General features: G+C 43.8%; 1 protein-coding gene across 1 annotated transcript; it reads left to right on the top strand.

The window, feature by feature from the left end:
* Positions 1-2,577: 2,577 nt before the first annotated feature.
* Positions 2,578-18,829, top strand: CD180 (CD180 molecule). The gene is made up of 3 exons (XM_058680052.1): positions 2,578-2,795; positions 14,517-14,683; positions 16,826-18,829. The coding sequence occupies exons 1-3, from the start codon at positions 2,706-2,708 to the stop codon at positions 18,552-18,554; spliced, it is 1,986 nt and encodes a 661-aa protein (XP_058536035.1). The 5' UTR covers positions 2,578-2,705; the 3' UTR covers positions 18,555-18,829.
* Positions 18,830-23,433: the final 4,604 nt, after the last annotated feature.

The following is a 23,433-nucleotide window of genomic DNA, read 5'->3' on the forward strand; positions in this document are numbered from 1 at the left end:
AGAAAGAGAAGATGGTCCGCCGAAAACACTGGAAATGGAACTTACTTGGCTAAAGCCAAAAACTCGGCTATGTAAGCAAACTAGAATCAGTTCTGAATCTGATGGAATTTTACATGAAGTTCTACATGAAGTCTCACAGATAAAGTAGACCAGCTCCATCATTTTATATAAGAGAAAATGGAGGCACCGAGAGACCCTCACAATCCTCCCAGCAAAGCTAGGGTTAAAATTCAAATCAGTGTTTCCTGGGAGATTTAGAAATTATTCAGATAAATAGATGGCTAGGAATCTTAATGCATGAATTTATGACACTCTTGGAGGAACCAGGGATTTTTAACCTGGAAAGGGAAGATTTGGAGGCACAACTGTTTTCAAATACCCAAAGAATTGGCAAGTAGGAAAGCGCTTGAGTTTGCTCCAGTATAAACAAAGAACACTGTGGGGGTGTTAGAGAGTAGGTTTGAACGGTTTAATATAAAAGAAAACCTATTCGGCAGTCAGAATTAGCCAAAACCATTTTACCACCTGAGGCATTTCTGAATAGCCTAAAAATATTATGGCGAATGTGTTTTTTTGTCCACAGATTGCACTGGTGTAAGGGGTGTGGAGGAGAGAATTCAGGCATGAAAATCATTTGGATGGGGTGACTTTTAAGAGTATGTGGTTCTTTACAACCTGGGACCAAATAAGGGTTTCATTCTTGCCTCTGAACTCTAAAACCTATCTTCCCATCTGTTTGCAATAGTTTAAATTTTAATCTATTTCATATTTCAGGGTATTATGCCCTGAATATTTGATTTGAATGCTGTGGCAGAAGGTCACTCATATTCATTTATTTTCTTTTACTCTTATACACTTGCAGGGAGTCTTTTTTGAATCCATTATGCAAACACATGCAAACGATATGCAAATGGTGTGGTCTCAGAAAATGACAAAATCTTATGGCCTTAACTGAGCCATCAAACCTTTCTTCAGGAAGGGAAGCAGTATGCCTTTTCAACATCTCTGGGGCAGGAGACAATTTCCCAAGTGTGATATTTACATGACATTGGAGTCCATGCCTCAGAGGGGTCTTTGCTTCACATTCTTCATATTTATGTAGCACTTTCAAGTGAAGGAAGCATTTCACAGGTACAACCCTGTCTGATCCTCATAATTACCCTGCGAGAGAGGCAGGATAGAAAATCTAAGTCCCGTTCTTCAGATGGGGAACAAGACATGAAATGACTTGCCCAGGGTCACTCCATGCATCATGATGGGTCTGAAGCTTTGGGGTCTCGAGACCCCCCCAGAGCACCATGTCCCCGGGTGCTCTGCAGCAGAGTTCTCTGGGGTCGACCTCTGTTCACAGATGCTTTGCTAAGGAGGATGGCCTTGGAAAGGAGGCTGGTGGTGGTCCTGGCGCAAGGCCTAGGACAGGATTCCTCCAGCCCGGTTTGCTTTTCAGCACCCGCTCTGCAAGTCACCAGAGGGAAAGTACTTTTGCCCCAACTACTCCTCAACCCCTTCCAGAGGCAAAACCTCAGCTGCAAAGTTGCCTGGATTGAAACTTGTGTTCTTGGGGGGAGTCATTTAATTTCTCGAAACACAAGTTCCTCTGTCTATATAAAGAGTGAGTTAGTAGCCCTTTATGGCACACAGGGAAATACTCTCAAATGGGGGAAATCAATGAAAATAAAGATAAAATTTGTTCTGGTAGGTGACACAGAGTAAGAACTCAGTAACTAAAAGCTACCCTAAAAGTCATACTGGTGACAGTGACCCCGTACTAGGATGGGCCGGACCTTGTTGCTCGTGATCTCACATGCCAGGAACCATGGGGCAGGAGAACAGTGCCCACCTGCCTCCACCACCGGCTCCTGTGCCTCAGATCTGGAGACCCAATGTCTGAGGGAACTAGTTCAGCCCCTTGAGAAACAGTTGAACTTGGACTTTCTTACGTTACTGCCACCCTGTGCATCATGGCAAGGATAATGCGCAAACCTCCTCCCAAGTTGTTTCAAAGAGGAACTAGAGCCAAGGCTGCCATCCTAAAGTTGGCTTTCCTGTAGCCACCTTGCTAGGCTCACAACCTTGCCTCCACCTGCCGGGGTCGTGTTGGGAAGAATCAAGGGCAGATTCATCCCAGCTGCCTTCCCGGGCCTTTACAGCCAGAGAAAGTGACAGAGGGATCCTTTCCCTGCACTAAGCACGGAGAGGGCTGCCTGAGATGACCAAGGCAGCAGCTGGGACTCCAGGAACAGGTACCTACCTGAACCTCATCCTGTCCTCATCATTCACTAGGACAAATCAAAGCATCTGTCTCAGTGTGTGCAATTTCCTGCCTCCTCAGCCTCTCTCTGTGTTGGTGACTAGAAAAGCAGCTGTGGGAATTGGCCAACCCTGTGAAATTGGCTCCAAGTCAGTCAGAACCACTGCACTGAGAGGCTGTGTTTGTTAGCCCAAAAGGCCCATCTGACCCATGCATGCCAGGAAATGCATGGGCCAATCCTAGGCTAGGTCTTCTATTATTTTTGGCAATAATGAGTGGTATACCAAAGGGACTTCCCCTTTTCTGCCACACAGAGTCACCAACTGCTGAGCAGTCAACAGCATTTCTTGTTCCCAAATCATCTCTCAGAGCACCTCTCTGGCTGCCAAGGCAGGCCATCCTGGCGTGACTCCGTTTCTGCGTTCCAGGCATTAGGCAATCCCACCAAGCTGGGATGGCTGCTAATGTCAGCTGCTTCCTTTTGGTGCTGCTGATTCCTGCAATCTGTAAACTCGTCATCTCTTCGGATCAGGTGTGCATTGAGGTGAGTCCAAATGGTTTGTCTATATTCAGATGGAAAGGTCTGGAAATTTTGAAATTAAGCTGTAGTCCCATTGGAACCCTGGCTTAGCATCCACTATTTGTGAGAGGGGCAACTGCATACACAGGTTACCTCCAAAAGTGTATAGAACATGGACAAAAAGGTAAGATTAATTCAGTACCAAAAAAAAATGACTGATCCATACACACAAGGATCTTCAAAATGTGCTTGGAAAAATCATTCTGAAATTATGAAATAACTGGGAACCTGTTTTATTTTTAAAATGAATTGAAATAGGCTTATCTTTAGTACCTTTTTTTTGTTCATGGCTTTTTGAAGTGTCCTTATAAGAAAGTTGGTTTGGGTTTTGGTTTTTGGGGTGTGAATGTGTGTGTGTGTGTGTGCACGCGCGCTGTGAGAAAGGAGACAAAGTGTGTAGGCAAGGAATTGTCAGGTGACATCTTAGCAGGAGGAAAGGAGAGGTTTCCTTTCTTACAAAACATTTTCCTCAAAGAATCCACATTGGACCATAAGACATGAACAGGAATCAGGCAAACAGCACATATCCACCACCACCGCTCAAAAAAAGCTTCCACCTCGCCTGTAGAAGCTGTTTTCCTGTCCTCCCAGCATATGACCACCATCCCCAAAGGCCCTTTGGCTTCCTAACTCTGAAGATAATGATTAGCGAGTATAGGATTCTGCCAAAGTTTCGGACTTGTAAAAGCTTACCCTGAATGGGGCTGACTCTCTCCTGTGTTTGGACAGATCGCCATGTTTTGCTAACCCACAGAGGTAAGAGATCTGATAACAGAGCCAAATGACACTTTCTATTTTGAAGCATAACAGTATTTATCAACAGTTGGGAAGTTCTGGGAGTGAGGGATGAGAGAGATCAAAGACCTGAGCTCAGCCTCTTGCCATCTTCTAAAATGCTGGAAGCTTCTTCCCACTGGCTCAGACCCTGCGTTGGGAGATTGATCTGCAAAGCAAGGCAAAGACTGGCCAGAGAAGACCAGAAATAAAATCTTGGCCTAGAATTTAGTTTAGAACAGAAACTAACAGAACCTTTTTAGTCGAATGGTGGGAAAGCCAGGCTGTTCTCAAAACCACAAGGGTCATAACAAGCAAGAAACATGAGAGCAGGAAAATGTCTGGCTCTGCTTGAGATGCCAGGGAAAACTAATATAGAATGGGTGATTTACACAACCGAAACGGATTGCTTCACAGTTCTTCTGGCCACAGGTCAGAGAGCAAGGTATTAGTAGGCTGTTTTCTCATGTGTGCATGTATGAGACACAGAGAGACTGCATTTATCATCACACCTTTGTTATGAAAACTCTAAGATCTTCAGAGTTTATTTTCTTTATATATTTTATTTTTTCAAAGTTTTAAAATTCTGTTTATTTATTCGGAACTTAGAGTGACATGACACAGAAAGAGTGAGAGCCAGAAGATAAAGAGATCTTCTATCCACTGGCTCACTCCCCAAATGGTCACGGCAGCCAAGGCTGAGCCAAGCTAAAGCCAAAACCCAGAAAGTCCACATGGGTTTCCAATATGAATGGCAGAGGCCCAAGATCTTGGGCCATCCTCTGCTGCCTTCCCAATGGCATGCCCAGGGAGCAACAGTGGGGACTCAGGTCACCAGTGTGCTATGGGATGCCAGCATCACAAGTGGCTAGCTTTAATCTTTTGTGCCACAAAGCTGGCCCCATATTTTCTATTTCATAGATTATTTATTTGTTCTTATTTGTAAACGCATTACAGGCAGAATGCTCTTCTGTCTGATGGTTCATTCCCCCAAAGTGCAGAGCAGCCAGGAGTAGGCAAGGCTGAAGTCAGGGCACAGGGAGAACATAGTGCCAGCCACACTGGCTGTGGGGGGTGCCCAGTGACTCATAGCCTCATCATCTGGCTCCCTGGGGCACAGTAACAGCAGAGGTTAGCAGTTGATCCAAACACCCACCCCTAATTTTCAAAATTTTAAATTGGCTTATAATACTTGTACATTTTTTCTGAGCATAAAAACAAGTTTCTTCTGCCTTTGTCTTTAGCCTTCTTTGTGGGTCTTCACAGAACACTCTCATGATGAGTGACTGTGGGCTAATTCCCTCTCCTTTTTGAAAAGGATGATTCCATGTTCTATTTCAGTGTATGTTTAATATAATTGCATCCTTTTCTAAGAGCCATCTTGTAATTTGAAAACTAGCATGGCTGAAAAGTTTTCAGAAGACTTTTCTGGGGGAGAGGTATGTTCCATCAGCCTGCAAATACTATTTATTGTAATACTTTACCTTAAGGCATGCAAAACTATTCAATTGCGTTTACTATGTGAATACCGGATATCAATTTTACTATCTCAAGTAATAATTATTTGAATAATGTTACAGTAACTAGAATCGTTTAAAGAGTGCCAACTGAGACTTTCCTGACTATTGTAAGCCCACCTTAAAAACATAATTCCAGAAGAAGTGCTTGCACCATGTACAGATTTTGATAAGTGCAAAGAGATTACTGGCTATGCTCTACCAAAAAAGATGAAAAGCAAAATTAATTTTATACTGTAGATTTATACAAAGAAACATCTCAAACCTTACCTTTTTATCCTGTGTGCCGAGATTTTTCTTTGAATAAATAACAGAATGCATCACTTCCTGCATGTCGATGAGATGAACTTTTTTTAAAGCTTTATTTATTTTTAGTGCAAAGGCAGATTTACAGAGATGAGGAGAGACAGAATGATCTTCCATCCACTGGTTCACTCGCTAAGCATCCGCAACAGCCGGAGCTGAGCTGATCTGAAGCCAGGAGCCAGGAACTTCTTCTGGGTCTCCCATGGGGGGTTCAGGATCCCAAGGCTTTGGGCTGTCCTATTCTGCTTTTCCAGGGCACAAGCTGAGAGCTGGAGGGAAATGGAGCAGCCGGCGCATGAAGTGGCACCCACACAGGATCCTAGCACGTGCAAAGAGGATTTAGCACAAATAAGAGGAAGTTCTTAGATAAAGATTTAAAATTGTTGATAATCAGCTCCAAAATCTTATGCCTATTTTTCCCTCCTTCTATCAATGCTTAAAGAACTCTGCCACACCCGAAACATCCTGTATTGCCTATCCTGTCTCTTCTTTGCTTTCAACGTTTAGGCAGTTTTTTTTTTTTTTCTTCCTCCAGCAAACTGTATAGTTCCAGGCTCTGACTTTCACAGTGTCAGCTTCCTGGTGCCAGCCTGGCTCTTCCTGCATTCTTTCTTCTGAGTGTCAGATTTGACACTCTCCAAATTGACACTCAGAAACTCTCCAATCGCTTCCACTGGGTTTCATCGGAGCACCGCTCATCTGACATTTTCCCATGCTTCAATGTCTTCCCCTACTTCCCACCCTCCTTGGAATTTAGAAGTTGAATGCTTCTGTTCTACCAGTGTTTACGCAGTGCTTGAAGTTGATCCCACATTTTTCAGAAAATCCCTTCACACACATTTGTTTGCCACAGTTGAGGTGTTTCAGCCATCTGCTGGGAAACAGGAGGGTTCTAGCTTTGTGCTGATGGCACCCCGTGGGAGTGAGTGTGCAGTGTGGCTTCAGCTTCAGGATGCAGCGCAAGTTCATTTTCACGTTAGCTGGGAGGAAACAGCCCCTCCACATCTCTGCTTCAGTCAGGGAAGCCCCGTTACCATGACCCTTGCTTCCTCTTTGCTTGTACGGCAGCTCCCCTTCATTGTGCCTTGAGTACCTCTCTTGAGTCACTCTCTTCAATTACAGCCTGAGATCCTGGGGGGTCAGGATTTTGTCATATGAATTTAAGGGGTGGGAAACAGCAAGGGAAGATCAGGGGTTTTTACCAGCCCCATAGGCTGTTTCGTTCAGGCTACAAGGTCAGTGTCACAAGACATGCAGATGACATGATAAGCAGGCAGGGGGGACAGCACCTCTTGCTGGTCGGGGAGGTGTGCTATCTACCTCCTCCAAATGTCCTCAGATAGGATCGTGTCACCATGAAAGTAGTTATTCTCGCACTTACTACTTCAACTCTCCAGCACCTATGCCCCTGCAAACCTCTGAAGGTCATTCCTTGAATGTTGCTGGCAGGTTTTGTAGAGCCCATGCTAACCTAACTGCCTAGTGAAGACATCAGGCCTCGCTGTTGCCAGTTCATTGGTCATGGCTCCCACTTTGGAACGGAAGAAAGTTCAAACGGGAGAGAGAAAACTAAAAGTGAAATATCAATGAGCTAATCACAGGATATGGCTAAGAACTTGCATTTTTTTTAACATATTGGTTACTCAAAACCATGTCAATTCCATAATGTTGTAAATTGCTGATGTTATGTTGGGACTCTTAATTGATTGGGACGATATTCTGCCAGCTCTACGTTCAGACCAGAAATGGTCTCCCCAAGAAACTGTTCAACTTATCTGGACAATAAGATGCTGGACTCTATGCTTGGTATATGTTTGCAAAGAAAGAATCTTGATTGAATTTGAACTGTAATACTGCAACAAGGTGGAAGAATCCACCATGGGGGAAGGGCATGGGGAGGGGTTGGGGGAAACCCAGAGCCTATGAAACTGTCACATAATGCAATGTAATTAATAAAAAAAAAAAAGGGAGAGAGAAGACTCTGGTCCCTTGACTACGTGCTGGATGGCCTTGAGCACTGGTCTCAGGAGTGCTGTCCAGTGTCCCAGAATCCACAATCCTGGCCTTGTGATGTAGTAGAGGCTTTTCTTTCTGGAGAAGAAAGGTGAGATGGAAACCTCCTAAGACAGCAATTTGCAGCCTTCCCTGTGAAAGCACTTGACTTTTACATGGCCTCATGACATACTCAGTTAATGCTGGCTCCTTTTTAAGAATGATTATTTATTTTGAAAAGCAGATTCACATACAGAGAGAGAGAGAGAGAGAGAGAGAGGGAGAGAGATTTCATTTGCTGGTTGGTTCACTCTAATTGGCCACACAGCTGGAACTGGTGAAGTATGGGAGAGGGAAGAGAGAGAGAGAGAAAATGAATCACTCCCCACATGGCTACCACAGGCTCAAGCCAGGTATCAGGAGTTTTGTGAGAGTCACCCATGTGGGTGCAGGGACCCAATCGCTTGGATCATTCTTTGCTGCTTTCCCAGGCACATTAGCAGGGAACTGGACCCGAAGTAGAGCAGCCAGGACAGGAGCCCATGGCCATGTGGAATGCTTGGCTTGTAGGCGGTAGTTTACAACATTGGTGCTGTGCTTTCCTTTACCTCTCCTGTCTCGCCTGAGTTCTCCGCAGAAGGGTTCTAAAGCTATTTATAGTGTGGGTGCTGGGAAGGAGATGCTGGGGGTCAGAGAGGATGAACGGGAGCTGGCTCTGAGAGTAAGAATTTTCTTGACTGCTGTTGAGTGAAATAATAGGAGTGGTTAGAAGAAATGTTTGCTGATGATAGAAGGGTTTGAAATAACAAAACCAGGACCACAACTGAGCCTTTCGAGGCTGACAAATATCCAAAGAATAGCTGGGATTCAGTGTTTTGTGATTGGGTTGTACTAACCTTAGACATTCTCTGAAACAATTGTGTGTGATTGAAGACATGCCCACAATCCCCTCAAAACCATGGCAAGAGAGACTTCCTATCCCTTAAGGAAGGGGTCTGAACGTTTAGTAGACCTCATTCTTGAGGCAAACTCCAAGTTGACAAGTACAGGGGCTTCCCAGCAGATTTGGGTAATAGCATGATTTTCTGATGAACAGTGACATGTTGATTCCTTTCATTTATTACCAACAAACACTGCATCATTAATCCTCACAGTGGGGCTGCAAAGTGGGGTCGCTTGTCATCTACTGGCCTCTGAGCCCAGAGAACACAGCATGGTGGCTGAGAGCTGGAATGTCAATCCAGGTAATCTGACTTTTCTAAAACAAAACAGAAAAATGAAGTGCATATACTTGGAATATTCTTTTCCTGGGGGAGTCAGATCGACTGCAGAGGGTTAGAGGTGTGCCTACTTAGGACTACTTCTTTTATTTGAGTGTTGCTTGCTCTGGGATTCAGTTTATCCATCCAATTGCTGCCTCTTGGATAGGAATGTGATTAATCAGGGGAGTCAGGAGGCAGCGTCCAGGATGCCTGCTGTGTCAGGGGAGCTGGGTGCTGTGCGTGTCGAGTACAGATGAGCTAGCCGCCAAGTTGGCAAGAAGCACTTGAGAGTGAAATTCAAAGGGCTCCAAATTAGAAAATGTCTGAACCCTTACAAAGAGAGAAAATAAGGCAGGGTGGGAGGGAGCTATAGATGAAGAAAAAAGAAGCAAAATAAGATCTTGATTGAAAAAAATGCAAATGAATACCTGAAGGGAAAAAAGATCTCAAATTCAGATGTCCCACTTGGCAGCCCTGCTGAGGCAGGGGACAAAACGGTGAAACAGGTCCCAGGGCCCAGCAGGTCATAACCCAAAGTCCCCTGACTTAGAATACGGGTGGGCACAGAGCAGTGGGTGAAATCACGTGGCCTTGCTGCAGCTGTGCTTCTGGGTGGCGCACATCCAGAAAGGTCCTGAAGGCAGTGTACCTGCAAAGGAGGGAGGAAATGCTGCTGGAATTGGCCACACAGTAAGTTCTAGAAAGAGAAGCAAGTCCTACAGAAGGTGGTCATGCAGCCCGGGGAAACCACAACCATGGGCGGGTATCTGCCCAGAAAGGCAACTGAAACACATGGTCCCCACAGAGGGTCATGCTGTCTGCTGCTTTTCTGGAACCTGCCCTTTCACTCTCTGCCATCTGGGTTTTGCTGTCACGAAGCACTGTCTGGAAGCTTGGAGCCAAATTCTGACAGCAAGGCTCAATGAAGATGGTATGTTTTAGCAACAAAAGATGTGTAACCTTTGCTGATTGTCAGTGGCAATAGATACACTTTTAAAAAGTGTGAAATAGGAGCTTGCATTCATCAAAACTTGCCCATGTCAGGAAGGACAATGCAAATATAAGAACAGGCCACCACAACTAAATGCAATGTGGGATCCTGGAAGGAAGAAAGAAAAACTACCAATCAGGTTATTATTGGGACAGTTGGTAAGATTTGAATATAAATGCTATGTTGGCTAATCACTACAGATCTGTGTTAATATTCTGAATTTGATCATGACATTGTGCCTATACAGGACAATATTCTTGTTTGTGGGAGATAGGAACTGAAATATTTAGGTGTGAAGGGTTATGATGTTTATAAATTAATCTCAATGAAAAAGACTAAGAATGACAGTGAGGGTGTGTGTGTGTGTGTGTGTGTGTATTTCCTGTCTTAAAAATATACAATCACTGGGGCCAGCATAATGGCTCAGTTGGCTAATCCTCAGCATTACAGTGCCAGCATCCTATATGGGTGCTGATTCATGTCCCAGCTGTACACTTCCTGAAACAGCTCTCTGTTTATCATCTGGAAAAGCAGAAGAGGATGGCTCCTTTGGACCCTGCACCTGCATGAGAGAACCAGAAGATGCTCCTGGCTCCTATCTTCAGGTTGGCTTAGCTCTGGCCATTGCAGCCATTTAGGAGCAAACCAGTGGATAGATGAATTTTCTCTCTCTCCCCTCTATAAATCAGCCTTTCTAACAAAACAACAAACAAAATTAAATCTTTCTTTTTAAAATGCAATCAACTAAAAACAAACTAATACCTCTTAAAAGAGTCCAGAGCATATGGCACTTCCTCAGGAGCCATCTCATCATACCAATTTTGATTGTACAGTGGGATTATAAAAGATATGAAAGGAACAGATGCAGTGGTTAAGCCATTGCTGGGGTTGCCTACAACGCATGTCACAATGCTCAGGTTTGAGCCCCTCTTCTGCTTCTGATCCAGCTTCCAGCTCCCATTCACCCCTTATTCAAGAATTCAGGACTCCCATGTGGGAGAGACAGGTGGAATTCTGGGTTCCTGGATTTGGCTTCCTCAACTCTGGCTGTTGTGGGCATCTAGGGAGTAAATTGGTGGGTGAAACATGACACTCTCTCTCTCTCTCTCTCTCTCTCTCTCTCTCTCTCTCTGTCTCTCTCTCTCTCTCTCTCTGTCTCCCCAACCCCAGCTCCTTTCAAATAAACAAACTTGTTTTTAACAAGTTGCAAGAGAGGGACCATTTCCAAAAAGAGATTGTTTTATGCTGCATTCCAGGTCTGATGTGGTCTTCTGACTACCCTGTGATTAGAGTCATCTGCTGGTTGTTGAGTTTTCACTAGTTCAGATTGAGCTGTTTCATTGCCCTGCCTTTCAGTTTCTGGGTGCTCCTTGCCATTCTCTGGACATCCAGCAGGCCCCTGCTCAGCATAGCTCCTCCTAGATTCTCAACTTTTTGAGTCACACACGTACAGTAACATGCTTAGTATGATTCACAACAGGCTGAGCCTCAGTATCATCTAGGCACCCCTGGGCACTGGCATGTTCAGGAGACAGAGGAAGTGCCAGCACTGAGCTGTTGGATAGAGGGCCAGAGTAGAACAAGATGAATTAAGGAAGTCCCATTTCATCAAATATGTGCAGCAGCATCAGTAATCCCAATAGGGAGCAGAATTTTTTTTTGAAGTGTGTTCCCAGCTCACGGGTACCTTCACCACCATCAGCATGGCAGCTGCATATGCGTAACACTAAAGAGACATAAAACAGCAACTAGAAGTGGCCCTTCTTCAGCTCACCATTCAGGCAGAACAGTTATCACAAGATATTTTATTGTTTTTTTTTTCACTTTTTTTTTTATTATTTAACTTCATTAATTACATTGTATTATGTGACACAGTTACATAGATACTTGGGTTCTCCCACCCCTCCCCAAACCCTCCCACCATGGTGGATTCCTCCACCTTGTTGCATAACCACAGCTCAAGTTCAGTTGAGATTCCCCCATTGCAAGCATATACCAAACATAGAGTCAGACCAGAGAGGGTATACCTAAGAAGCCGTTGAACTTGACTGGACAATAAGATGCTGGACTCTATTGTTTTTTTTTTTTAAAGATGTATTTATTTTGTTACAAAGTCAGATATACAGAGAGGAGAGACAGAGAGGAAGATCTTCTGTCCGATGATTCACTCCCCAAGTGAGCCGCAATGGCCGGTGCACCGATCCGAAGCCAGGAACCAGGAACCTGGAACCTCTTTCAGGTCTCCCATGTGGGTGCAGTGTCCCAATGCATTGGGCCGTCCTCAACTGCTTTCCCAGGCCACAAGCAGGGAGCTGGATGGGAAGTGGAGCTGCCAGGATTAGAACCGGCGCCATATGGGATCCCAGGGCGTTCAAGGCGAGGACTTTAGCCACTAGGCCACGCCGCCGGGCCCTATCACAAGATATTTTATACACTGCCAGTACTTTCAATGAGGATAGGGCTTGATGATTTCAAGGAAATCGTCCATATTTATGGGTACCAAAGCCAGGCCTACCAGCATATATAGGGCTTTCTTTTTCCCTACTCATCAGCTCAATCTGAGTGTTACATGCCAGGTGTGTGTTTCAAAGACATTATGTGGATTTGCGGCAGTGCCTGAGGAAGAATTAATTACCAGAAAACATAAGCATGGTATTTTCATCAGTGACAGTTATAGTATTGTCACCATACTGAAGAGAGCTGGTGATTTCCTGTAGTTGGGCATGCTCTCTGAACCTACTAAAAAGTGTGTCAGTAAGCAGAAATTGGAATAAAATGGAAAGCTACTAAAATGACAGCATCTTGAAAAGTTTGTGTTTCAGAGAGAGTTGTGTGTAGTTCTGTTTATGGGTAAGCAGGTGTCTGCAACTTGGGGAGGAACGCTGCTCAAGTTGGAGGTGCAGGGTCAGGTCTTTTCTCTGCCAGCAGGACAGTCTCTGGGGGTCTACCAATGAGCTCTCATGTGGATGGTTGGATGGACTTTCCTGGATGCTGAGATTGTTGCAGCCCTTGGTCCTTGTGTCTCCAAGGACACATTCCCTGGAGATCATTTTTCTAACTTCTAGAAGCAAAAGTAGATTCCACCAACCTTCACGCCTGCCCCACTACTTCCATTCCGTTCCATTGCATTGCATAGCCCTCTCCCCAACTACCTCCCAGTTTTTGCCTAGCTAGTTCAAGAGTTAGAACTTGGGCCCAGGGATCTAATAAGCCCTGACTAGCAGGCTTTTGAATCCTTAGCTATGCTGGGGTACCAGATGAGGAAGTCATCTACCCCTTGTGCCCCTAGGCCTAAGGGCTGATAGCAGCAGCTGACAGATCCAGAGATCAAAATTAACTCCTACTCGAGATGTCAGAGACTAAAACTAACTCCTGCTATTTTCATGGCATAGTGAGAAAATTCTAAACATAAACAGAAGTATTTACGAAGAAGTTTGCACATATATGTCATGCAATGGCCAATAGTCATCAATGTTTTTCTTAAACTTTATTAGCGCCTCCTTTTTCAATAGTTTTTTTTCAAGTTTTATATTTTGTTAAAAAATCTATTTTTATTGGAAAGGCAGATACACAGAGAGGAGGAATCAATAGTGTTTTAAAGGAAATCCCAAACACCTACATATTTTGTCCCTAAATATTTCAATATGCACTTCAAAAAGAATATAGCATTTCTTTTACATAACCACAAGGTCATTATCATTAACAAAATCCATAATTTCTTGAAGCCATCAAAGCCTATTCTCCTTTAAAGTTCTCTAACAGTGCATTAAAATGTCTTGTGACAACTCTTCTGCCTGAATGGGGATCCGAACAAGGGCCACTCTTAGTTGCTGTTTTATGTCACGTAAGAAATCTCTCTCTCTCTCTTTTAGACATACTAATAAAACAAAGTCACTTCTGTGAGCCTCCCACATTCTGTTTTTTGACTGATTACTACTGTGTGGTATATGCTTAAATCTACCTTATCTCTAAGATATGAAGTTAGGTCAAATGTCTGGAGAGGATTCCAGTTTAATTTTTTTGCATTTGGGTAGGTTTTTATTGTTTTTGTTTTTGAAGGGGGAAGATGTTTATTCCAAAACAGAATATATAATGTCTGGTTGTTTTGCTTTGAAGAATCCAACCAGGAGTCAACTTGTTTTCAAAGGGAAAGAAGACATTTCTATGCATCACCAATCAATCTCAAAAACTCTACACAGAGAAGTCTTTTTTCCATTCCCCCGCCAGTCCCATCCTTTCCCTTAAAGATAATCAGCTTGTAGTTTTCCATGATTTCTTTCAGTAATAGTAGAAAAAGCAAATACACCTTTCTCACACAAAAGCTGGTATGCTATTTATTATTTATGAGAGGTATGGATTTCAAAATGTCACGGAAAACAAAATTAAAAGATAAGCTTATTTTTACAAAAAGCAATGTTTTCATGATTTTTTTCGTAACATGCATTTTTTCCATATACTTTTTCTTTGTACACCATATACACTATATGCAGTTTTGTATTTTTGCTTTCTGTTGTTGCTACCTGCAGTGTGTCTGGAATATCACTCACTATCCATGTAGGGAGAAGTGGCCAGCTGCAGCTAGCTGTGTGCAGGGTTCCATTTTGGGAATGTATCATGATTTGTTCAGTTAGCCCTATGTTGAAGGATCATGTGGTTATTGAGAATATTTTGTTATTACACAAAAACACTGTAATGGGGAAGTTGTTTTGTCATTTCGCAAGCACCTATCTGGTACTTTACTATATGTAGGATTACAGCTGAAAGTGTAAATCACATGTGATTTTGCCAGCTACTTACACAGATTACCAAATGCAATATTAATGGACGATGTTTCTTCTACCAGAAAGAAGTGAACAAAACCTATAACTGTGAAAACTTAGGACTCAACAAAATTCCTGACACTCTATCAAACGAAACAGAAATTTTGGAATTCAGCTTTAATTTCTTGCCTGCAATTCAAAATACAACCTTTAACAGGCTCCCAAAGCTTACCTTTTTGGATATAACCAGGTATGTATTTAAGTTTCTTGTGCATTCATAAACTTAAGTAAATTTACAACTTTGATTCACACTGTTTCCAGAAACTTCTCATGGGTGTTAGAACGAATCTGCTTATCCTGGATGCTTATTCCTTCCCATGAAATACTTTTTAAAATATTTTTAGTTTAATTCTTAATTCTTCTTAACAGATCCATGCAATACATTTATACCAGTTAACTGTAATTTAAGTAAATGGCAATCAAAGGAAGGAAAGTGAATTTTTCTGAAGTCAGTTGTACCAGCGGTGCTATGCAAGACATTCGTATGAATAATTGCAACAACAATTGAAATTCATCCTGTACTAAATCAGATACCGAATGCTGTATTACATAATATTTTAGCATGGCTGACTGTGACTGGGTGATGACACTTCTGAAAATTTACAGCAGGAACACACGCAATCTACTGACCTCTTTTTTCTATGAGTTGGAAAAGGAATTCCTCTGTTGTGTTGCAGGTGTAGAATCAGCCTTCCAAATACCAAGCTTGATTTGAGAACTGGTGGGAAGAACTAAACAAGAAAATGCAGTGTGTGTCTGTGTGTCTGTGTTCCAACATACATACCAAGTTTACACCCTCGTAGCGATCCGATTTCTGCTGCTTGGGTCCTTCCATTTGCAAGGTTTCAGAGTGACTGAGCCTTCATTTCCATGGAGGAAGTCATGTTGTATAGACACCCCCCTCCAACTACATGAAGAAACCAGCTGTACATGAGTGTGCATGTTTACATATGTGTATAATCCAATATTTTAGTTGTAATGCCAATATGAGATTCTCTGAACCTCTGATGACCATACATCTGGAGTTGTCGTGTGTATCACGTGACTCCCAATAGTTCTATAAAGGAGTCATATTTCTGTACTCACTGATGAACAGAAGTTGAGAAAAGAGATCATCTGTCCAGGATGGCACAGAAGCAAGTATTGATGTATTATGAAACAAATATAAGTGACCTTAACAAGTTGGTGGAAAATGGAATTCAAAGTAAGTTTATTTTGGTGTAGAACAGATGTTGAGATCCGTGTGTATAAAGGATATTCAAAAAGTTCATGGAAAGGGGCTAGCGTGTTAGAGTAGGTTCAGCTGTGCACCAGTGTCCCACATGAGTCCTGGATTGAGCCCGGCATCTCCATTTCTGTCCTAACTCCCCACTAGTGGCCTGGAAAGCAATGGAAGAGGGTGTCCAAGTCCTTGGCCCCTGTTAGAACCTCCTGGTTCTTGACTTCATATCAATCTAGTTAGGCTGTTATGGCCATTTGAGGAAAAGACTGAACCAGCTGGTGGAATATCTTTTTCTATCTCTCCTTCTCTCTATAGAAGTCACCCTTTCAAATAAAAACAAATAATTTTTTTAAAGTTCACGGAAAACATGCAGTATGAAAAATCTATGTGATTTTCATTTTTTACACAAAAATAAGTTTAGCTTTTAATTCCATTTTCCACAAGCTGTTAGAAATGTCCCCATGCTATATATTATTGTGTGTGTGTGTGTGTGTATAAAGAGAGAATTTATATGTGTAACTTGAGAGGCAAATAAACATAAGAGAGAGCTCCCATCTGTTAGTTCACTCCCCAGGGACTGGGCCAGGTCAAAGCTGAGAACCAAGAATTTGATCCAGGTCTCCCATGTGGCTAACAGGGACTCAACTATCCCAGCCTGATGTTTCCCAGGATCTGAACTAGCAAGAATGTGGACAAAAGAACCTGAGTTGGGACGAAAAATCAGCCACTCTCATGTACAAAGTTGAGACCTTAACTAGTGTCCTACCTACCAGGCCAAACACTCAGCCCTATTGTCTATTATTTTAGCAAAAATAGTAAATCACAGTTTGATTTTGTCTATAGTCAATTAAACCACCCATAGTTGCTAAGAAATCAAATGCGAACCTCTGAAGGCTCCATATAATGGGACAAGATATCTGGAAGAAATTCCAAGTCAGAGTGTTCAGAACTAATTACTGATGAATAGCTCATTAATTAATTCAAGTACTAAAGTAGGTTTTCCTGTTTACCTTGAGTAATACTATAGACAGCTTCACTTTACAGAACTGTTAATGCATGCTGCATGTCTTGTTCTGTTAAATGATTGTTGAATGCCTATGTTTTCCAAAGGTGTCAGATTAACTGGATACATGAAGATGCTTTTCAAAGCCAAAGTCAACTGAGCACTCTTGTGCTCACGGGAAATCCCCTGGTATTCATTGCGGAAACTGCGTTTAAAGGGCCCGTGTCACTGAAACATCTGTTCTTAATTCAAACAGGGATAACCAGTCTTGAGTTTATCCCAGGGCACCATCTGAAACATTTGGAAAGTTTGTATCTTGGAAGCAACCATATTTCTTCCATTGAGCTCCCTGAAAACTTCCCAATAAAGAATCTGAAAGTTCTGGATTTTGAGAATAACGCTATCCACTTCCTCCATAAAAAAGACATGAAGTCCCTGAAACAGGCTAGCAACCTGAGCCTTAACTTCAATGGCAATGACATTAAAAGTGTTGAATCCGAGGCTTTCATGTCAATGACCTTCCAAAGAGTGAACTTCGGAGGGACTGTGGACCTGTCTGGCATCTTCAAGGGTCTGAGGAAGTCCACCATTCAGTCACTGTGGCTGGGCTCATACGAGGACACTGATGACGCAGAACTGAATTCAACCACATTTGAAGGACTTTGTGAAATGTCTGTGAAGAGCATCAACTTGCAGAAACACCATTTCCAAGATCCCACGGCAGCCACGTTTCAATGCTTCACACAGCTGCTGGAGCTGGATCTGACAGCCACTCACTTGCACCAGTTACCCAGTGCGATTAAGGGCATGCAGTCACTCAAGAAACTAGTTCTCAGTGTAAATAAATTTGAAAACTTGTGTCACATCAGTGCTGCCAGTTTTCCATCCCTTACACATCTCTACATCAAAGGCAACACAAAGAAACTCCAGCTCGGTGTTGACTGCTTGGAAACATTAGGAAACCTTGAGCACCTGGATTTGAGCCATAATGATCTAGAAGCTGCTGACTGCTGCCAGGTACAGTTCAGAGGTCTGTTGCGCTTGGAAAACCTCAACCTGAGTTACAATGAGCCCCTGCAACTCCAGAGTCAGGCATTCAAAGACTGCCCTAGACTCAGATTTCTGGATTTGGCCTTCACCCACTTGAAGCTGAGTGAGCAACCAAGTCCCTTCCAAAATCTCCGTCACCTGCAGGTTCTGAATCTGTCTCACTGCCTCTTAGATACCAGAAATCAGAATCTCTTCATGGAACTGCCTGATCTCCGACATCTGAACTTACAGGGGAATCCATTTTACGACGGGACCATCCCCAAAACCAACCTGCTTCAGACACTGAGCCGCTTGGAGAGTCTGGTTTTAGCCTCTTGCGGTCTTCACTCCATTGACCCCCAGGCATTCCGTAGCCTTGGAGAAATGAGTGTTGTCGACTTAAGCCATAACAACCTGACACATGATAGTCTTGAAGCCCTTGGCCACCTAAAAGGAATCTATCTCAACTTGGCCACCAATGTCATTCGCACAATCCCATACCATCTCGTCGCCATCTTGTCCCAGCAAACCACCATTAATTTAAGTCACAATCCCCTGGACTGCACCTGCTCAAATAATGCTTTCTTAACATGGTACCAAGCAAACCTACAAAAGCTCGAAGGCTCCGAGCAGACCGTATGTGCCACCCCGCCGTCTCTCAGGGGAGTAAAACTCTCTGCTGTCAAGTTACACTGTGGGCTGACAGCCATGGGCATTTGCTTTCTGGTGGTGCTTTTAGGGTTGTTCATCATTCTGCTCGTTTTTGCAATTAAGTTCCTCCTCAGGTGGAAATACCAGCACATTTAAGGATGCAAGTTTTCAGCCAAGGCCAAGAAGTGTTCAGCAAAATTGCCCTCAAGGAAACAAACTGTCATCTGCAGCTGAAAAGATGTAACAGATGGTTTCAGGAGCAGGGAGATTTCCGGGTGCTTTTTCTGACCCCCTCTTTTCACCCTTGTGAGTCACAGAAACCATGAGCCTCCTTGGTGGGGATGCAACCCAGGCTGGAGGACCAGTTGAAGCTGTGAGACACAAACAAGGAAATGGGTGCACAACAAGGAAGAGGCCACGACTGTCAAGTGGCAGGGGCAACTGGCTTTGCAGCCAGACCCCTCCACTCACACAGACACCAGCAGCACCTCACACCCCGTGCTGGAACGGCACTGCCAGGCCACTCTGAACCCCTCATCTTTTCGCATAGCTTAGGCACTGTGCTTGCCTCTGGGTTCATGGTCGTGGATCCATTTGGGAAACAATCTGAGAAAGTCTCACTGTTCGTTTCTTTAAATGAACAGAATAAAAACACAGCGAATTTAAAGACTGGGAAATGACTCTTGCTATTAAATAAACTCTTTAGTGTCCTTAATCCGTAAGTTTCTAACATCTCCACCATGTCCCTTCGGTTCAAATCGTTACTAAATAAATACATGAATAAATATACCTGCCCAGGCGCAATGGCCTAGCTGGTACAGTCTTCGCCTTGCACACACAGGGATCCCATATGGGCTCCAGTTCTAATCCCGGCAGCCCCACTTCCCATCCAGCTCCCTGCTTGTGGCCTGGGAAAGCAGTTGAGGATGGCTCAAAGCCTTGGAACCCTGCACCCACGTGGGAGACCCGGAAGAAGCTCCTGGCTCCTGGCTTCAGATTGGCTCAGCTCCAGCCATTGTGGCCACTTGGGGAGCGAATCATTGGACGGAAGATCTTCCTCTCTGTCTCTCCTCCTCTCTGTATATCTGCCTTTCCATTAAAAAAATGTTAGAAAAAATTAAAAATAAACAAATACACCCACCCTTCTTCAGTGCAAAGCTTAGGATATTAGCCACATCTGGTTCACTCCTCCCAGAGCCAGGCTCCCTGTGGCAGATCTGAGGTACTCACTTTCTCTATAGATGATAATATTCATCTATAGAGAAGGTGGGCTGTGATCCCAAGTGTACTTTACCTCTGAATGTTGGAACTTTAGAAGCATTTCTTCTACAAACATGGTGAGGTAAATGCAGTTTGTTTCTAGGCTGGCCCTAAAAAGCCTGTTCCGCTGGAGAGCACCTGTCACAGCACATTCACTGTGAACAGGATGGTGTGGAAGGAGATGTCCCAGTACGCCACCTACTGGGCACACCAGGAGGCTGATACACAGCAAGGTGATTTCCAAGAAGGCTGAGCTGCCTGCTAAGGTAGTTCCAGGGACAGCCAGGTGACTGGGCCAATGAATGCGGACAACCAGGTCATGAGAAAAATTATATCACAGCTTAGACCTTCCCAAATCCCAGCGCAAACATTGTGAAGTCTGAATTGTCAGACATTCCTTCTTGTCATGTTTGTCCTCCAATACTGCACTGATACGATTTCGATTCAATTCTAGATAAATGTACCAACATTTAGATTGTGTATCAGTGTAAAATGGCTTGACTTCAATATCCGATCAGAAGTCATCATCCCTGAGGCTGTTGGCATCACAGTGGCGCCTAGCAACAGAGCAGCCACGAGGGGACCAGTCCTCTGTATCTCTTCTTCACTCCCGGAAAAGCAAAGCAGGCATTGAGGGGAACTGCTGGGGATCTCCTTCCTGCTCAAGGATTCCAGCTCTTCCCTGCGCTTTCCGTTGTCCGCAGCTGCTGCCACTGCTCTCTGCCAATGAGGTCCCTCGCACAATTGGGTCAGGGCTGATGCTGCTTCCCAGAGAGAAGCTCTTCCCTGCCTCACCCACGCTGCACTCAGTTCACTCTCTTAGCATCCCGATTATCTTCATTACATTTGTTGGGATTTGGAATTATCTTTTTGTTTTGTCTCTCTTCCTGTCTTGCCTCCAGGAACAGGCTATTTTGTAGGATCCAAGACTATACCTGGGATGCAGAAAGGGCTGCATATATATATATATATATATATATATATATATATATATATATATATAATATATATGATATATATGTATACACATATATAATTTTACTTATTTTATTAGTATCATTTTATAATACAGCTTCATAGGCCCTTATCCCCTCCCCAACTCCCTCCCCCCTCACTGAGTTCCCCCGTATCATTACTATGGTATAGTTATTCATATACAATCATATGGACCTCTCTACTGTTCCCTGGGGCTCCTGGAAGTACGCCACCTGAATCTCCTCTGTTTCTGGGTTTTACCCCCAGAGATTGGGATCGTTGGCCAGAAGTTGCCACTGGTAGCTCAGTTAAATGAATCTATGTTAAATCTTTTTGTATGACACAGGTAAGTTTATTGTGCCTACTTCTCCCGTCTCAGAGTGTCGAAGGTCTGTACTCCTGTCTTAGGCTGCAGCAGCCCATGGGGGTCCCTGGGTAATTTTTCGAATGTGAGCACTTGTGGTGTGTGTTTAGCACCATGGAAAAGACCACTCGGATATCAGAGCACCTGGAGTAAAATCTAACTCTGCTTCATATCCCAGTTCCCTGCCTCCTGCTAACGGACACCCCGGGAGGCAGCAGATGATAATTCCAGCATTTAGGTCCCTGCCACCCACAGGGAAATAACAAATTGAAATCTGGGGTCCATGCAGTGGGTGCTTAGAACCACCATCAAGTCACTGCTTAGAAAGTATTCCGTATTTGTGTATGTGGTTCAAGTTTTGGCTAACTCCACTTCTGGTCCAGCTTCCTGCTAATGCACATCGTGAGAGCCAGTAGATGATGGCTCAAGTATTTATATTACTGCCACCCTGATAAAATACCTGGATTGAGTTCCCGGGTCCTGGCTCTGAACCTGCTCACCCCTGGCCATCATGAGCATTTGTGGAGTGAATCAGTGAATGTGATACCTCTATCTCTCTCTCTAACTCTGTTTTTACCTCTCAACTAAAATAGCAACGAATTATTTATTTATTTATTTATTTATTTATTTATTTATTTATTTGCTGAAAGAGGATCAGGCTCCTCGCTTTGGCCTGGCCCAGCCCAGGCGTTGCAGGTATTTGAGGAAGGAATTGGTAGGTAGAAGATGTCTCAAACTCTCACCCCTTCCCCCTCTCAAACTCCCACCCACCTCTACTTTTCAAATAAAAAATAAATTTTAAGATTTTTGTTATTTGTGAACTGTTTTCTGCCTTAGGGATTTATACTGCAAATAGAAATTATAATTGCTGGTCCATCACCCAGGAGCCACACTGTGTCCTTAATACTAAAGATGTAACATAGAAAAACAAAAGCATCCCTGTAGCAAATCTCTGATGCGGATTGCATCACACTAAAGACGACAAGGTCCCAAGGTTAGCAAAACATAATTACCCGTCTTGCTTGCATCCATCAGGCATGCTCCCCTGTGTCACCTGCAACTTGCTGCTCCAATAATGCACTTCTGTCTAAGGCTCCGTGACAGCTCCTCTGTTTTAAGCAACAGTAAATTCACCCTGAAAAGTCAGAACGGGAGGTTTATGTTGGCTGCTGTCAATTTTATTGCTTTATCCTGGTGAGTAGGATAGAATCTGTAGACATTGTGTGTTTATTGGTTTTATGTATCGCATGTTGCTGCTGTTCTGACAAGCCAGTCCTATAAAAATGTGCTCTTATTGCATGATGTAGCTCAGCGAGCTGACCCTGCATTTCAAAGTGTACTGAAGCAAATAGCATTGAAGTCCATAAAGGCCGGCTGGTCTCCGTCACAGAGGCCTCTGCGTGAGCTGCAAATCTTACAGCCTGGCAGAAAATGATCCACTTTTCTGCATCTGTAAAATTCCAAGGCAGGAAAGCCTTATATCAGTCCAACTTGTCCAACTTGCTAGTGAGCGTCATTTGGAATGTTGACATTTATGGAACTAGGGAAGAAGAAGTTTACCTCTTCTTTTACATTAGAAAAGAATGCAGGAGGTGTGCCCTGGGCCCCAGCGGCATGGCCTAGCAGCTAAAGTCCTCACCTTGAACGCCCCGGGATCCCATATGGGCGCCGGTTCTGATCCCAGCAGCTCCACTTCCCATCCAGCTCCCTGCTTGTGGCCTGGGAAAGCAGTTGAGGACGGCCCAATGCATTGGGACACTGCGCCCGCGTGGGAGACCTGGAAGAGGTTCCTGGTTCCTGGCATCGGATCGGTGCGCACCGGCCCGTTGTGGCTCACTTGGGGAGTGAATCATCGGACAGATCTTCCTCTCTGTCTCTCCTCCTCTCTGTATATCTGACTTTGTAATAAAAAATAAATCTTTTTAAAAAAACAAAAAAGAGGTGTGCCCTGAATGCTAAAGAGAAATAACTGGAGTGACACCAAGCTGGGGTGTGGTTAGCTCTAAGCAGGTCATGAGGGAATCCTGAGTATTGGAATAGAATTGATTGGAAAATTAATGTTCAGCTGTAGAGAAAAGACCTTGCCCCAGGGTGGCTCCCAAAATTGGGTAACCAGCAGAATCTCCTGGGGAGTTCTTTACAAAACAAATTCTTCTTCTCCACCCCTAGCTATTGATGTTTGTTGACTGGGGTAGGCCCTAGACTCTTAGCCAAATGATTTTGCATACAACGCTTCCCTAGCCTGAATTTTGGCAATCAATAGCAGGAGTATGTTTAGGCGCCATGTGTCAAATGAACTGTTTCATGTCACAAAAGGAAATTTCCTAAAAACAAAAGGGAGTAGTCACTGGGAAGCCCTCAAGTCCAATGGCAAAGCATGTCAGGCAGGCAGTTTCTTTGTCTCTTCGGCTGTCTCTGCCAGGCTAAGTCCTGAGC

The sequence above is a fragment of the Ochotona princeps genome, chromosome 23 (assembly GCF_030435755.1).
Source record: "Ochotona princeps isolate mOchPri1 chromosome 23, mOchPri1.hap1, whole genome shotgun sequence".
Classification (NCBI taxonomy): Eukaryota; Metazoa; Chordata; class Mammalia; order Lagomorpha; family Ochotonidae; genus Ochotona; species Ochotona princeps.

Coding starts and splice junctions, on each gene's coding strand:
- CD180 (XM_058680052.1), top strand. CDS start 2,706: ATGGCTGCTAATGTCAGCTGCTTCCTTTTGGTGCTGCTGATTCCTGCA. Junction 2,796..14,516: donor CGGATCAGGTGTGCATTGAG/GTGAGTCCAAAT, acceptor TTCTTCTACCAG/AAAGAAGTGAACAAAACCTA. Junction 14,684..16,825: donor ACCTTTTTGGATATAACCAG/GTATGTATTTAA, acceptor TGTTTTCCAAAG/GTGTCAGATTAACTGGATAC.